The 14,847-nt window shown below is 37.8% G+C and overlaps 1 protein-coding gene across 3 annotated transcripts in view; it reads left to right on the plus strand.

The window, feature by feature from the left end:
• The first annotated feature begins 4,562 nt into the window (after positions 1–4,562).
• Positions 4,563–14,847, plus strand: part of CCDC68 (coiled-coil domain containing 68) — a 45,176-nt gene continuing 34,891 nt past the window's right edge. For all 3 annotated transcript variants that reach the window (XM_064379144.1, XM_064379146.1, XM_064379145.1), the window contains exons 1-5: positions 4,563–4,731; positions 6,455–6,544; positions 9,030–9,154; positions 10,797–10,883; positions 13,686–13,826. In XM_064379144.1, the coding sequence (XP_064235214.1) occupies positions 9,038–9,154; positions 10,797–10,883; positions 13,686–13,826 (345 nt within the window). In that variant the 5' untranslated portion in view covers positions 4,563–4,731; positions 6,455–6,544; positions 9,030–9,037. The remainder of the gene's footprint in view (positions 4,732–6,454; positions 6,545–9,029; positions 9,155–10,796; positions 10,884–13,685; positions 13,827–14,847) is intronic.

Raw genomic sequence — 14,847 nt, forward strand, 5'->3', positions numbered from 1 at the left:
ATATTATTATTTAATATTAATTTAATGTGCATTATAGGTCAGATATTCCATTAAGCGCTTTTCATGCATTATCTCATTTAATCCTCACAGAACTCTGAGAAAGTTAGCATTCTCATCTAAAATTTCCTGTTGAGGAACCGAGGCTAAGGGAGTTTGAATGACTTTCAAAGACCTCCCAGCTGGTGAGGAAGTGGAACAGAGTCTTGTAGGCAGAACAACTGAGTCCAAATCCATTGTTTTTAAGCCGTGCAGTCATTGCCTTTGTTCATGGAATAAATCTACTGGGACAATGATATCTGTTCAGGCTCCTGAAGGACACACCTGGGATCTCCCAACAGGAGTTCTGTGACTGCTACTTAGTGACCTGCTTTGGAAAACTTTGATTCTTAAACTATCTTGCACTCAAGAAGTGAGGCTTAGAAACTCCTTCAGATTGTAGCAGGAGGCAAAGTGGTAAGTTAGAAGGAGCTAGCAGACTCATGAGAAAGAGCCAGACAACTCGTGGCTTAGGATCCAATGGCCACCAACTAGCTATCTTTGCTTAATCTTGTTGAGCCTTGCTTTTCATCTGCAAAATGGGAATAATACTGACCTCTCAGGGCATATGTGAGAAGTATTATAGAGAGCATACTCTACCTGGAATATAGTCTTCACTTAACGAATCCTGGGCTGGGAGCGGTAGATTATTGGGATCATGCCTGTAATCCCAGTTCTTTGGAAGGCTGGGGTAGACACTAGGTCAGGAGTTCGAGAACAATCTGGCCAACATAGTGAAACCCTATCTCTACTAAAAATACAAAAAATTATCCATGCATGGTGGCATGCACCTGTAGTCCCAGCTACTTGGGAGGCTGAGGCAGAAGAATCGCTCAAATCTGGGAGGCGGAGGTGTGGTGAGCTGAGATCATGCCACTGCACTCCAGCTTGAGCAACAGAGGGAGACTCCTTCTCAAAAAAACAAAACAAAATCCTGGCCCTTCCTTCCCACTCTTCTCCAGATGGGAAGGGAGACACGTGCTCTGCACCTCTTTGCAGTTTAGTTGCTAAACTGAACACTGGCTGAAACTTTAAGCTCTTTTTCATCGTTTCAAATTATGCCAGTGAACTATGAGGATAGACTATTTCATTACAAAGACATCTGAATTTGGGGTCAACCTATCTGTGTTCAGTCGATGAGGTTCTTATAACCTTGAAAAACTTACATCCTTTTTTTGTGCCATACACACACACACACACACACACACACTGAAGATAATAATTATAACACAGTGTTGTAATGATTAATTTTGGCAATATATGAAAAATTTTTTGTTAAATGGCACGTGCTTTGTCAATAGATATTCGTACATTGTATTTACATCAATATTTCATTTTTACCCCAAAATAGCATTTATCTTATGTCTAAGAATTTTCTATAGCACTGGCTATAATATCTGTGCATATAAAAATGAGTAGCATGTAGTTGAATAAAATGAATTCTACTTAGCCAAAGCTTAATTATTATTTCAAAACAGAACTTGAGTACAGTGTTAACATGCATATCTTTTGTATACTGTGCATCATTTTCAGGTAAACTGTACAGTCACCTGAGATTTAGCTGGCTGACACTGGATGTCACCATTGTGCTGTGTAATGTAGCTGCAGAACAGGTGTGCTATTTAGTATTCAGGACACAGTTAGTCTTATCAGGGTTTGGAAATACGTTCACTGTTTTCCTTCATATAATCGAATTATCTTTGTGGCACTTTTGTAGTAACGTTTTCAGTTTCTAACATCCAAGCGCTATAAAATAGTGATCAAAAATGAACAAATAATCTATTAGAACCAGGAAATGAAAACCTGAAAACTCAGAAACTGTGCTAAAACCAAGCAGGGCTCTCGATTGCAACCCGGAGTAATTGACTCTGGCTGACTTAGAAGAATAATTTACTGAGAGGATATAGAGCAGCTACTGGAATTGATGGGAATGTTGAAAAACTAGGTTTGGAAGATGGGAGGATCTCATATGCTAGAACACCAGTGAAATCAGACTGTGGGATGAAGGGGGTTAGGATCCTCCTGACACAGCTACTGGCCACTGGATGCTGCCACTGAATTTCCTGCCACTTGGACAAGAAGCACCACTCTGTATCAGAGACTCCTTCCTTTCCTGAATAATGACTGGATTTCCACTGCCGCCAGCTCCAACCAGCCAGATGGCCAGTCCCTGAGTTGTGCTTCCAGCACGGGCTCTCATTGGCTGATTCTAGGTGTTGTCCCTGTGCTCCAGCTCCAGGGAGTGAGCGTGAACAAGGGACCTTCCCTGCAAGACTCATACAGATGGTGCCTCAGCATATCTGGGAAGGAGATTCAAGTGCTAGCTAGCTGAAACCTGCCAGACATCCAGCATGGTGCTTTTCAATTAGCAGACCCCAGAAGTGAGTGGAGAATACCTCTGTGCAGTCAACCAGACTTTGCTGCCCCTTTTCTGGGCGGACCTGGGGCCAGTTGTTTACACTTTTGCAGTACCTGACAGCTTCACTCTGTCTTTGCTTCAATCCTGGGGGATCCATAATAGCAATGGCTAGACTTGTTTTAATGTGGCCAAGGAGACAACTGTTTAGACAAACTAGAAGTCTCAAAAAGCTTAGGTAAAAAAGAAAAAGATCTTGCAACATTAAAAGAAAAGAAAATGGTAGGCTTTGTTGTGTGCAGTGGTGTTCTTAGAACACTGCTCTAGAGGCCGGGCATTGTGGCTCACACCTGTAATCCCAACACTTTGGGAGGCCAAGTTGGGTGGATCACTTGAGGCCAGGAGTTTGAGACCAGCCTGGCCAACATGTCGAAATCCCGTCTCTACTAAAAATACAAAATAATTAGCTGAGTATGGTGGTACACCTCTGTAATCCCAGCTAATTGGGAAGCTGAGGCACAAGAATCTCTTGAATCGCAGAGGTTGCAGTGAGCTGAGATTATGCCACTGCACTCAAACTTGGGCGACAGAGTGAGACTCTGTCTCAAAAGCAAAACAAAACAAAAACCACTGCTCTAGGCACATGCCAGTTTCTGCTCTTGCTTTCCCATTTGCCTGGAACTCTCTTCTCCTAGATCCGAGAGAGCCACATGGCTTGCACCTTGCTTTCTTCATCTTTTGCTTCCTCAGATCAGCTTCCTCACCACTCATATAGAACAGCATCTCCTTTTACCCTGGGTCCCCTGATCTGCTTTTCTTCACGTCACTCATCACAGCCTTCTTTAGATCCCCTCTATATTTACTTGTTGTTTAATGTCTGCCTCTCCCTCTGTACTGAAAATCCCATGAAATTAGGGTCTTTGGCTCAGCCCTGTAGCCACAGCTCCTAACACAGTGGTTTCAATAAATATTTACTCTCTCAATATATGAATCAAGGGTTAAGTAAAGAAAGGAAACACCCTTGTTACAGTCTCTAGAATATCAACAGTGTCTGTAATCCTTTTCTAGGGGTGCTCTAACAAAATACCACACATGGGTGGCTTCAACATGGAAATGGATCATCTCTGAGTTCTAAAGCCTAGAAGTTCAAGATCAATGTGTCTACATGGTTAGTTCCTCTTGAGAGCTATGAGAGAGATCTGTTTCTTGCCTCTCCCCTGCTTGGTGGTTTGCTAGTAGTCTTTGGTGTTCCTTGGCATGTACAAACATCAGTAGATCTCTGCCTTCATTTTCACAGGGGATTCAGTGTTCTCATCTCTGCCACATCTCTCCTGATAAGCACATCAGTCATATTGGAGTAGGGATCCACCCTACTGCAGTATAAGCTCATGTTTACTTAACTAATTACATCTGTAAAACCCTATTTCCAAATAAGGTCCCATTCTGAGAAACTAGGGGTTAAGACTTTAACATAAAATTAGAGGGAGGACACAATTCAACCCATAACGGGCGCTTGTGTATGTTTATTGTATAATACTTCTGCTATTTTCATGTCATTAACTAGAGCATGAGGTATAGTTAGATTCTCTCAGGTGCCTGGTGGTGTGGTGGTTTATCACTTGGATTACAATTCACAATAATGTATGTGCATTGTTTTGTAGATTGTAAACTCTTCATTAGATGTTAGCATCATTGATTGAGGAAACTGACAAATTATTGGGGCATTAGCAATAAGGAATTTGCACCATGGATTTGCTAGTCTTAAAGTCCCCCAAAGCAATTTTTCCTTCATAGGCCAGTTCAGTCTGCAGGTTATTTAAAATATAACCTGTTTCTTTCCTGCGAGAAAGAAAACTACTCAGATTGCTTGTCAGCCTTAATTGTGAATAATGGTTGCATATTTTATGTACTCATTTGACAAATATGTACAAATCATTTATTATATATTGTATGTGCTGTTATAAGTGCTTGACAACTATTAACTAATGAACAACCCCACATTGATTATTGTTAATAATATTATTTTCATTTTCCCGTTAAGGAAACAGAGACACAGAGAGGTTAAGGGACTTGGCAGAGGTCACACAGGTATGGAGTGGCTGAATGGGGCCATGAGACTAGGCAGGCTGCCTCTAAACTGTTTCAGCTGTGGAACCTTCTTTCTTCACAGAAAACCTCATGGAAAAATTCAGTGTGTGTGACAGAACAAAGCAAAGCTGCTGTGGTTGAAGTTGAGGCGACAGAGCCCTGTCTATTCAGCAGTCCTCCGCCTCCTCCCTGGGAGCCCTGTTTGCAAGGCCCTTGTCTAGGAAATACCTCCTCTTGGCGTGATGCCACCTGTAAGCTGTCTTCAGTCCATTCCAGCATAAAACAAACAAAAGTCTTTCCTTACTTTAATTACCTGATTGTGATTTATTTTGAAAATTTCATCTCCTTAATCTACTTCTGGCTGAAATAAAATGCTAACATGGATTTTCTCCAGGATAGTAATGCCATGTGGCAATTTGGACTTTGTTGGCTTATGTTCCCCTTGGGTTTCCTTATACAAATCAGGGACTGGGTACAAAAGTTTTCTGAACCAAAGAAAGAAATGGAATTTAACTTCATATGGATATAGTTATAAAGCCTTGTAACCAGATAGATGTGAACTACCTGCCCTACTTGTCTTCTGTGGCTATTAATAATATAAAATAACACGGCCAACACTATTGACAGTGACTGTCCATTGAGTGCCTTCTGAGAGCAGGCATTTAAAAAAAACAACTCATTTTCATATCTCTAGGTGTTATCACCCCTATCTGACAGCTGTGTAAGTGAAGACTAAGGTTTTATGTAACTTGTTTAAGATGGCCCAACAAGTGAGTGGAATAGGTGGATGATTTCAGAAATATCAGTGATCAAGAAGCAAAATTCCTTGATTTTAAGAACAAAAGATACATAAGAGAGTATATTTTAAGATAAAAGATGTAAGCCTTGATGCAATTTTTAAATTGGCCATTCATTCCTATGATAAAATACCTCTTATCATTTGTTAGTGTACACATTGCATAATGTACTAAAAGGGAAATGAAAGTAAATCAATCGAATAGGACTGTAGATCAAGACTATGGCACTGGAGGGAAAACACTAACTCAGGCCAGATCGATTGCTTTGCTTCCCGCTGTTTTCCTGCTGGTCCTTCCCCCACTCCTTGCCAAGCCCTAACCCAGAGGTCAGCAAACATATCCTCTAAAGGGCCAGATAGGAAATATATTAGACATTGCTTGCCACATGCTTTCTCTGTCACAACTACTGAACTCTGCTGTTTGTGGTGCCAAAGCAGCATAGACGATATAATACATGAATGGGCATGTGGTGCTAGAGTAAAACTTTATTTATGGGCACTACATTTGAACTTCACATAATTTTCATATGTCATGAAATGTCCTTCTATTTTTTTCCAACCATTTTTATGAATACTAAATTTGAAATTCATATAATTTTCATGTGCCATGAAATGTCATTCTTCTTTTGATTTTTTGTTGAACCATTCAAAAATGTAAGAACCATTCTTAGCTCCGGGGCTGTACAAACAGAAGGAAATCAGATTGAGCTCCCAGGCTGGGGTTTGCTGACCCCTACCCTGGCCTGACCATCCTCCCTCTGGTTTTCAAGCACACTGCGTATTGTCCCTGTGGGTGTCTCCTCTTACTTCAAGCATTTAAATGTTGTTTTGTACCAAGATCTTAATCCCGGAAAAGACTTCAGAGGACCCAGTAAGAGATGTACTTCCACTCACATTTTGCAAAAGCCCACTTGCAGAGTTGCTGCTGCCAAATCAACTCCAGCCGAAACAAATATTTAATAGAAGCCATAGCTGCTAAGAGGATTTATAATAAAATGGAAAATTCTTGACATACTCTGTCAATTTCACTGAAGATTAAAGGATAAATACAAGACTTTGTAGTATTCCCAGAAGCTATCTTGTTTCCAAGTGATACCCTCAAATATGCAAATTCTTTGTGTTTTTTGCAGCCTAGGTCATTGTTAGATTTTAAATATTTTTTTATTATTTCTCTCCAGGGAAGCCACTCTTAATACGATGGAAACATCACTGAACTTCTAAAAGTCCAATGTTTGAGTTTTAGCTTTATGAATGTTACTTAATCTTTGGTAAGTTCATGTCACCATGGGAGTGGAGTTTTGGCTTCTTATCAGTAACGTGGTATTAATAATCCTACCACACAGGGCTTTTTATTACAGTTTACTTATTAGTTATTTGCTATTTATTATAGAAATTTCAAACAAACCCAAAATACATAAAGGAATATAATGAACCCTACAGACTCATCACCCAGTTTCAATAGTTATCTATAAAAATTTGCTAAATTTCCTTAATCTTTATCCCCTTCTCCTTTTTATCTCACTCTTTGAGTTTTAAAGCAGTTCCAAATGTAATGCCATTTCACCTTTGTGCAAATATGTCAGTAGGTGTCACTAATAGATACAACCCTTTAAAGGAATGTCATAATTATCACAGCTAGCAAATTTACAATTCTTTTACATCATATATTATCTAGCTAGTCTCAAAAATGTCTTTACATGGTTTTTTTTTTTTTGAATCAAAATCTAAACAAGATTCATATATTGCATTTGGTCCTATATCTTTTAAGATCCTTAATTTATGTTAAGATTGATTAATGGGGTCTCTCAGGTTAAGTTTCCTTGTTAAATATTAACTAACGTTTTTAGCTTTAGGTGATGATGCTTAGGTTTTTTACTTCATGAGGTGTTGTAAAATACAGTTTTTCCAATTTTATCAATCCTTTTGAATTTATTAGCTGGAATTCCATAAAAAACCTTCCCTCATCAACTACTTGGCTACTATGAAATATGGTTCATATATTAAATGTTTCTTTCTTTTTTTTTGTGCCAGTTTTATTTTTTTAATTTTACTTTAGGTTCTGGGGGTAGTATACTTTTAGTCCATGTACACTGAGTTGTTCCTTATGTGCTTCTGAAGGTGGAGAGTGAGTACTGTGGTTGTTGTGGGTTTTTTCTTCAGCCATCATCAGTTCAGGGATTTAACATTTTTAATAAGTTTCAATCCATCACATTCTTTTTTAGGATGGGTTTTGTGTCTTATTCAAAGAGTATTTGATTACTTTTTTTGATTGCTGGCATGACCAGATCTCTCAGGCTCACTTTATATATTTCTTACCCCAGACCTGGATCAGCCAAGAAGTCCTAGTTTCTTTTTAGTAGGATATGATATTCAAAGACCAGTCTGGCCACTAGGGATGCTAATTGCTACTATTTCTAAGTTTCTCGGTGAATAGAGGTAGAAAATATATATATATATATATATATATATATATGAAAAATCATTGTTTTCTACCTCCCAGGTTCAAGCGATCCTCATGGCTCAGCCTCCCAAGTAGGTGGGATTACAGATGTGCACCACCATGCCCAGCTAATTATTGTATTTTTAGTAGAGACTGGGTTTCACCATGTCGGTCAGGCTGGTCTCAAACTCCTGACCTCAAGTGATGGGTCTGCCTTGGCCTCCCAAAGTGCTGGGATTACAGATGTGAGCCACCATCCTCGGCTTTCAGCTTTACCTAACATTTGTGTTCTATATTTCATTTCTTCTTTTATGCTAAATAGCTGGATTCTTCATGATGTTAACACAATTACCTGTTGCCTTTATTTTATAGTGTGAACCTGTGTACATACACACGCACACAGAGTTCACAGTTCAAAAGAGCAATACCAGTATTTCCACTAACAATATTATGAGTTAATATAGTTTAAGATTGTTTTGCTATGCTTTTTGTTTTAGAATATAGCACACTAGGGATAAATAGTCCCTAGTGTGTCATTTTTAATCACATGAAAAAATTCTTGTGGTTACAGAACTTGATATACGGATGTATTTATTTTATTTCATCTTTATTTTGGATGATTACTTTTTCTGTCAATTTTATTTTATAGTTAGATAAAATATATACATGGTTTAATATTAAAACATTAAGACACAGATTTCTTCCTTCCATTCACAGTTCCTGCCCTTCTTATAGAAAATATATTACATGTTCTTTTCTACTCTATGCTTTTTCATGAGATAATAATACATCCTAGTGATGACTCCATAGCTGTTGATAGTTTATTTAATCTATTCTCTTTTTGTTGGCATGGGATTTTTCCAGTCTTTTACTATTAATTCTCCTAACAGTAAATAGCCTTTACAGATTATATATGAAGGTACACACACACAAGACATAATTTTGTTATAATTATATTATGTTAATTCCACAGACATTTATTACATACTTTCAATGTGTTAGAATATAAACCTCATTCCTAGTCCTGAGATTTTACAGTCTGAGATGATACTGAATAAAAAGAAAAATTTCAGATTTTACCTTCTTAGATTATTTAAATGTTAATTTTTTAAATTAATGATTCCTTCAGATGATATTGCTTCATATTAAATTAATTACTGGATTTATGAATATATACAGATACCAATGAATTATAACTTTTCTGCTGTATTTGACTATAGTGATAAAACAATTTATGTCAGTTTATGAATCACATAATCATGCCATCAAAACAGTCTGTTTTGCTTAGCTGATTTATGTTTTTCTAAAACCAGAATTCACAATGACAACAGTGACAGTGACCACAGAAATTCCTCCAAGGGATAAGATGGAAGATAATTCTGCCTTGTATGAGTCTACATCCGCTCACATTATTGAAGAAACCGAGTATGTGAAAAAGGTATGTGGGTAGCAGAAATCATTAGTATGATATGAATTTTTAAAGATGAATTCCCATATGGGCTGGAGGACTCTGTTTCCCTCTCCATATATGTAACGGAACACATGTAAAGGAACAATTCTAATTTGGCAAAGGACAGTCTTCCTAGCTGAAATTTAAACCCATGTTTAGTCATTTCTCTTGAGGATAAGAAACTGTTCCTACACTTGGAGTAAAATGATTTTCCTCACTCAGTAAAATTGAATGATGGGCCAGGAGGGTTCAGAACACCTATCAGCACTTAATTTGTTCCACACTATTCACCACTGGGTTTCCTACTGTTTTATAATGTTTTCCAGTGGTTTCATGAGTGTTGATCATGTTCCCAAGTAGATGTTTATATTTCCTGCTGAGTTGGTGCCTCTCCTTACCTTGTTCCTTTTCACAGTTCATGGTAACTATTGCCAGTGACTGTGGGTTGGCATGTCACTTCATTAAACATGTGAAGTCTTATGAGAATCCAAGATGATAATGGGTGACAGAAGTATATATTCTTAACTGTTTCTTAGAAAGACGTTTATTAAGCACTTAAAATGTTCTAAAGTAGACTGGGCACAGTGGTTCACACCTGTAATCCCAGCACTTTGGGAAGCTGAGACGGGCAGATCACCTGAGGTCAAGAGTTTGAGACCAGCCTGACCAACATGGCGAAGCCCTGTCTCTACTAAAAATACAAAAAAGTGCCAAGCATGCTGGTGGCCAGCTGTAATCCCAGCTACTTAGGAGGCTGAGGCAGGAGAATCACTTGAAACCAGGAGGTGGAGGTTGCAGTGAGCTGAGATCAAGTCATTGCACTCCAGCCTGGGTAACAAGAGTGAAACTCCGTCTCAAAAAAAAAAAAGACTCCTTCTCAAAAAAAAAAAAAATGTGCTACTAGAGTATAACCCTGGCTCCTGCTCTTATAGTCTTACAGTCTAAAAGGACACTGAATAAAAAGAGAAATTTCACATTTTACCTTTTTGGATTATTTAATTATTTAACTAAATAATGGACAAATTCTGGCATAGTTCATAACTTATTCAGATCAATTAATTCCATCATTTTCAAGTGTCTTGCAATTCCATGGGTCATCAAGACATGGAGCTTATATTTCATGCATAAATGTATATGATCTCTCAGTAATTATTCTGTAGTAATTACTTAATAGTAATTATTTTATAGTAATTACTAGGTAGTAATTATTTTGTAGTAATTAGTAGATAGTAATTATTTTGTAGTGACTACTAAGCAGTAATTGTTTTATAGTAATTACTAAACAGTAAATTAGTACTAAATTACTAAAAAGACAAAACAGAACTAAATAGTATTAGGTACTAATTACTAAATCATAATTGTTTTGGGGATAATATTCACTTAAGTGATCATATTTTAGATTTGTCTGAGAAAGAGTTCTAAAGACCAAATGCTTACTTTAAGCAATCTAAACAATATCAGCCTAAATGCAAGTTAGGTTGATGGTGGCAGTTATTTAAATCTGAGATCAATATATGTATATATGTATTACTTTCTAGATAATCAGGTACCCTGTAAGTGGTATTGAGAAAAAACCCTTTGGCATTAAATGCCTTTGAAACAAATAAAATTTTTTTTTTTCCTTTTGTAGATTCGAACTACTCTGGAAAAGATCAGAACCCAAATGTTTAAAGATGAAGTAAGACATAATAGTACAAATCACAGTCTAGACACAAAGGTAATAATTTCCTTCCGAAGATTAGCATAAAGCCAATTGGACTTCTTAAAGTAACTTTTTGGGCAATTACTAAGTTATCTGATGCTTCAAAGGATGAGTGTTGAAGTATTTCATGCATATCTAAAGATGTTAATGATCATATATGTGAAATGTTTAACCACGAATGTTATGAGTAAGATCAAATTGGAATGGCTAGGCCTTACTTGAATTAAAGTAAATGAGAAGATGTCAGCCCAGCCAAGATAGATGACAGTGACATTTCCCAATGACAGGCAGAGCTTTTAGGCTCACCTGGGCCACACGAATAGACACACACAGTTGAAGCTTTTAGGCCTGAGTTGAGTAAAGACTGTCCGATAGTTGATAAGCTTGAATGTGCTCCCTTCTACAACATCAGCTTTATATATATGTAAGGTCGAGCAGCCTGCACTTAGCATTGTCTGGATTACACCAGGCTAAACCTCATCTGTGCCAGGTGTACTTCATCAGTGTTGTCCACCGGAAGGCAAATGAGGAAAGGGTTTCATAAGTTAAGATGAGGCTGGTGGATTAGGAGGAAAAGAAGGAGATTTTAGGGTTCTAGGGTAGAGCCGAGGCGCTTCATTTCTAACAAGCTTCTGCTGATGCTGAGCTGCTGGGACTGTAGACCAACACTTGAGGATAGCAAGGCCCTAGATTATTATAGTGAAATCTCTACAGGGCCAGAGGGCTGATGATTAGAAGTGTGGTTGATCTGCTGACCTTTCATGGTTTGGAGCTACTCCTGTCAAGGTTACTTCAGCAGGAGTCACTGAAGGCAAATGAGGAAAGGGTTTCAGAAGCGGGGTGGGACCCCTCTGTCAAATGCTGTCCATGGGCCAAGAAAATTGAGGACCAAATGCCAAGCATTGGATGTAACAATGTGGAGCGTATTGGTGGCCTGATAGGAGTAGCTTCATGGGAATGGTGACGACAGTGTGTTGCCATGTGTCTATCTCAGCCGCCTCAAACCACAGAAGGTCAGCAGATCAACCACGCATCAAAACATCAGCCCTCTGGCCCTGTAGGGATTTTGCCAGAGTAACCTAGGGCCTTGCTACTCTCAAGTATGCTCTGCAGTCCCAGCAGCTCAGCATCACCAGAAACCTGTTAGAAATGCAGCATCTAAGCTCTACTCCAGGACCACTGATTCAGAATCTGCATTTTTTTTTTTTTTTTTTTTTTTTTGAGACAGAGTCTTGCTCTGTCACCCGGGCTAGAGTGCAATGGCATGATCTTGGCTCATTACAACCTCAGCCTCCTGGGTTCAAGCGATTCTCCTGCCTCAGCCTCCGGAGTAGCTGATACTACAGGTGCATACCACCACTCCTGGCTAATTTTTGTATTTTTAGTAGAGATGGGGTTTCACCATGTTGGCCAGGCTGCTCTCGAACTCCTGACCTTGTGATCCACCCACCTCAGCCTCCCAAAGTGCTGGGATTACAGGCGTGAGCCACCCCACCATGACTGGCCAGAATCTGCATTTTTAACCAGATCTATCACCCAGTAATTCACAGGCACATTGAAGTTTGAAGAGCACTGATCAACGATCTTTGTAGCTGTCCACCACTGCTGATAATCTACCTTCTTCTACAAGAGATTTTCTGTCAAATATTCTTTAACAAATTAAAAAATAAAATAATTCCTATTCTGTATATGGAGAGTGGGAATATGCACTAGGGCCTGGACTATAAAAAACAAAACTGGCAGAGTTATGGTGAGGGAGGATGCTATCCACATGCACTATGTTCTTTTTGTTTTTTATTCCTACAAGTGTAGTTATACTGTAGTGAAAAGAACACACATTTTGTTATTAAAAAAACTGGGATTCTAATTCTGGTCTGGCAGTTGCTTTAGATATAATCTTAGGTGTGTTAGTTAAATTCTCATCTTCAAATTCCTCACCTGTGGAAAGGGCATAGTGCCTTCCAGTGTTTTGAGTATTCAGACAAAAGATTGTACGTAAAACATCTAAAAGATGACCTGGCACATAACAGTGTTTAACAAATAGAAGTTGTTATTATAATTGTAGGGTATGTGTAATTGTATAATAGTTTATCTGTTTTGAAATAAATTGAAAGAATGAGCACACAGTAACTATTTAAGAGGCTGTGCCATGAGCTCTCTTGCTCACTTGCTGCATAAACTTGGACCCTGGTCCTCAGTTTCTACATCTGTAAAATGGACAGGTTAAGTTAGATGGTTTCTAATTTCTTTTCCACTTCAGTGTGTGCACAATTCCAGATGAGATTTATGCTCCAAGTATATTTTTAGTGAGCTAGAGCTTACATCAAGTTATAATGGAAGTGCCATTCAGTTCTGATATCTCTGATTGGAAATTTAATATGATGTAATTACAGTGAAACATGACCAAACATTGACTATTATGTATTGTAACTATTAGGTCTGACTGTATTAGTCTATAATGCAATGTAACCAAAATGGAATTATGTCCACAACTTAGATTTTTTAAAACTGTCTGGCCTTGTGGATATTATTTATCTCCTCAAAAGCACTTATCAGTATATTTGAAACTATAGAAAATATAAAAGTTAAAATGTCATTCTACCTCTTTCAATATAAGAATATGTTCAAATTTGAGCAAATATAGGAGTCAGATATTTCATCTAGAATTTCCCATTGATATTTGAGATTCAAAAGATGTTTATTTATGCTAACCTGAAGCCTCTTTGATATATGTAACACTAAATGATAATTATTGTTGTCAAAGTTTGTAGAGGAAAAAATAGTCAGGTCTATGATTTTCATGTTTGTCCATTTCAGCGCTGTGGAAACCTTCAACAGGGCTCTCATTCTGAAATGGATCCCTCTTGTTGCAGTTTGGATTTGCTTATGAAAAAGATCAAAGGAAAAGACCTACAGCTCTTAGAAATGAACAAAGAGAATGAAGTATTGAAAATCAAGGTATGACTGTTAGAAGTTACAAATTTTGTGTTTTGAGACTTTGGGCTAATAGAATGGATTGTTAGTGTTCATGGCTCTGTAAAAGCAGAGAGATGTCCGTACATATCCCTAGGTCCACCTGTATGCTCCCTTCCATAGAGAAGCATTTTTATATTTCACAAATCGTATCTCACTGTTTTATTGTTGAGGCTTCTTTTGTCATTGAAAATAACTTACAAAAGTTCAAGTTATACAATTTCAGTCATGCAGATGAATAAGTTCTAGAAATCCACTGCATAAGGTTATGCTTATAGTTAACAATACTGTACTGTACACTTAGTAGATCTCATGTGAAGTGTTCTTATCACAATCCACAATACATTTTTAAAAGTGTGTTCATATTTAATAAATATTAACTATAGCCTTCATAGTAAAATGTCACAATATTCTTTAAATTTGTCTATTGCTGAATGCTTTTGATTTTCCCCTTTAAAGGCTTATGCTATATGCAGTCCTGCAATGAATATCTTGGTAGGGAAATCTTTATAGTCATCCTTGATCGTTTCCTTAGGTTAAATCCTGGAAAGACTCATGACATTTTAGCATTATTGCCCTCAATACTTTGAACTTGTCTCACTTCTATTTCAGCAAGATACACTTTTTAATACTGTGATGGACATTAATGATAAAAGGCTTGCAAATAAGTGTATAAGCTGACAGAGCACCATAGAGTTATTTGAATGGTGAGGAGTATATCTGCAGGGCATTGCTGTGGAAGGAGCTCTGCTTTGGTTTGACCATGGCAAATCTGCCTGTTCAACTGAAGAGGGAAATTAATAATTTACAATTGCTGTACAATAAGGCAAAATTTACTGTGTTGTGTTTAAGATGTAACTTCCTCCCCTCCTCCGCTCTGCTTAAAATTAACTAACTCTCTGTAAACCATTCAACCTTATCTATCCTCCCCACATTCTTAGCAAAGTTCCCAGGCATCCAGAAGTTCCTATTTTTCTTGCTGACCACCTGCAAGGTCACAGGGCAA

This window comes from Aotus nancymaae, unplaced genomic scaffold (assembly GCF_030222135.1).
Source record: "Aotus nancymaae isolate 86718 unplaced genomic scaffold, 86718_ANA_hifiasm-v0.15.2.pri h1tg000020l, whole genome shotgun sequence".
Taxonomy (NCBI): domain Eukaryota; kingdom Metazoa; phylum Chordata; class Mammalia; order Primates; family Aotidae; genus Aotus; species Aotus nancymaae.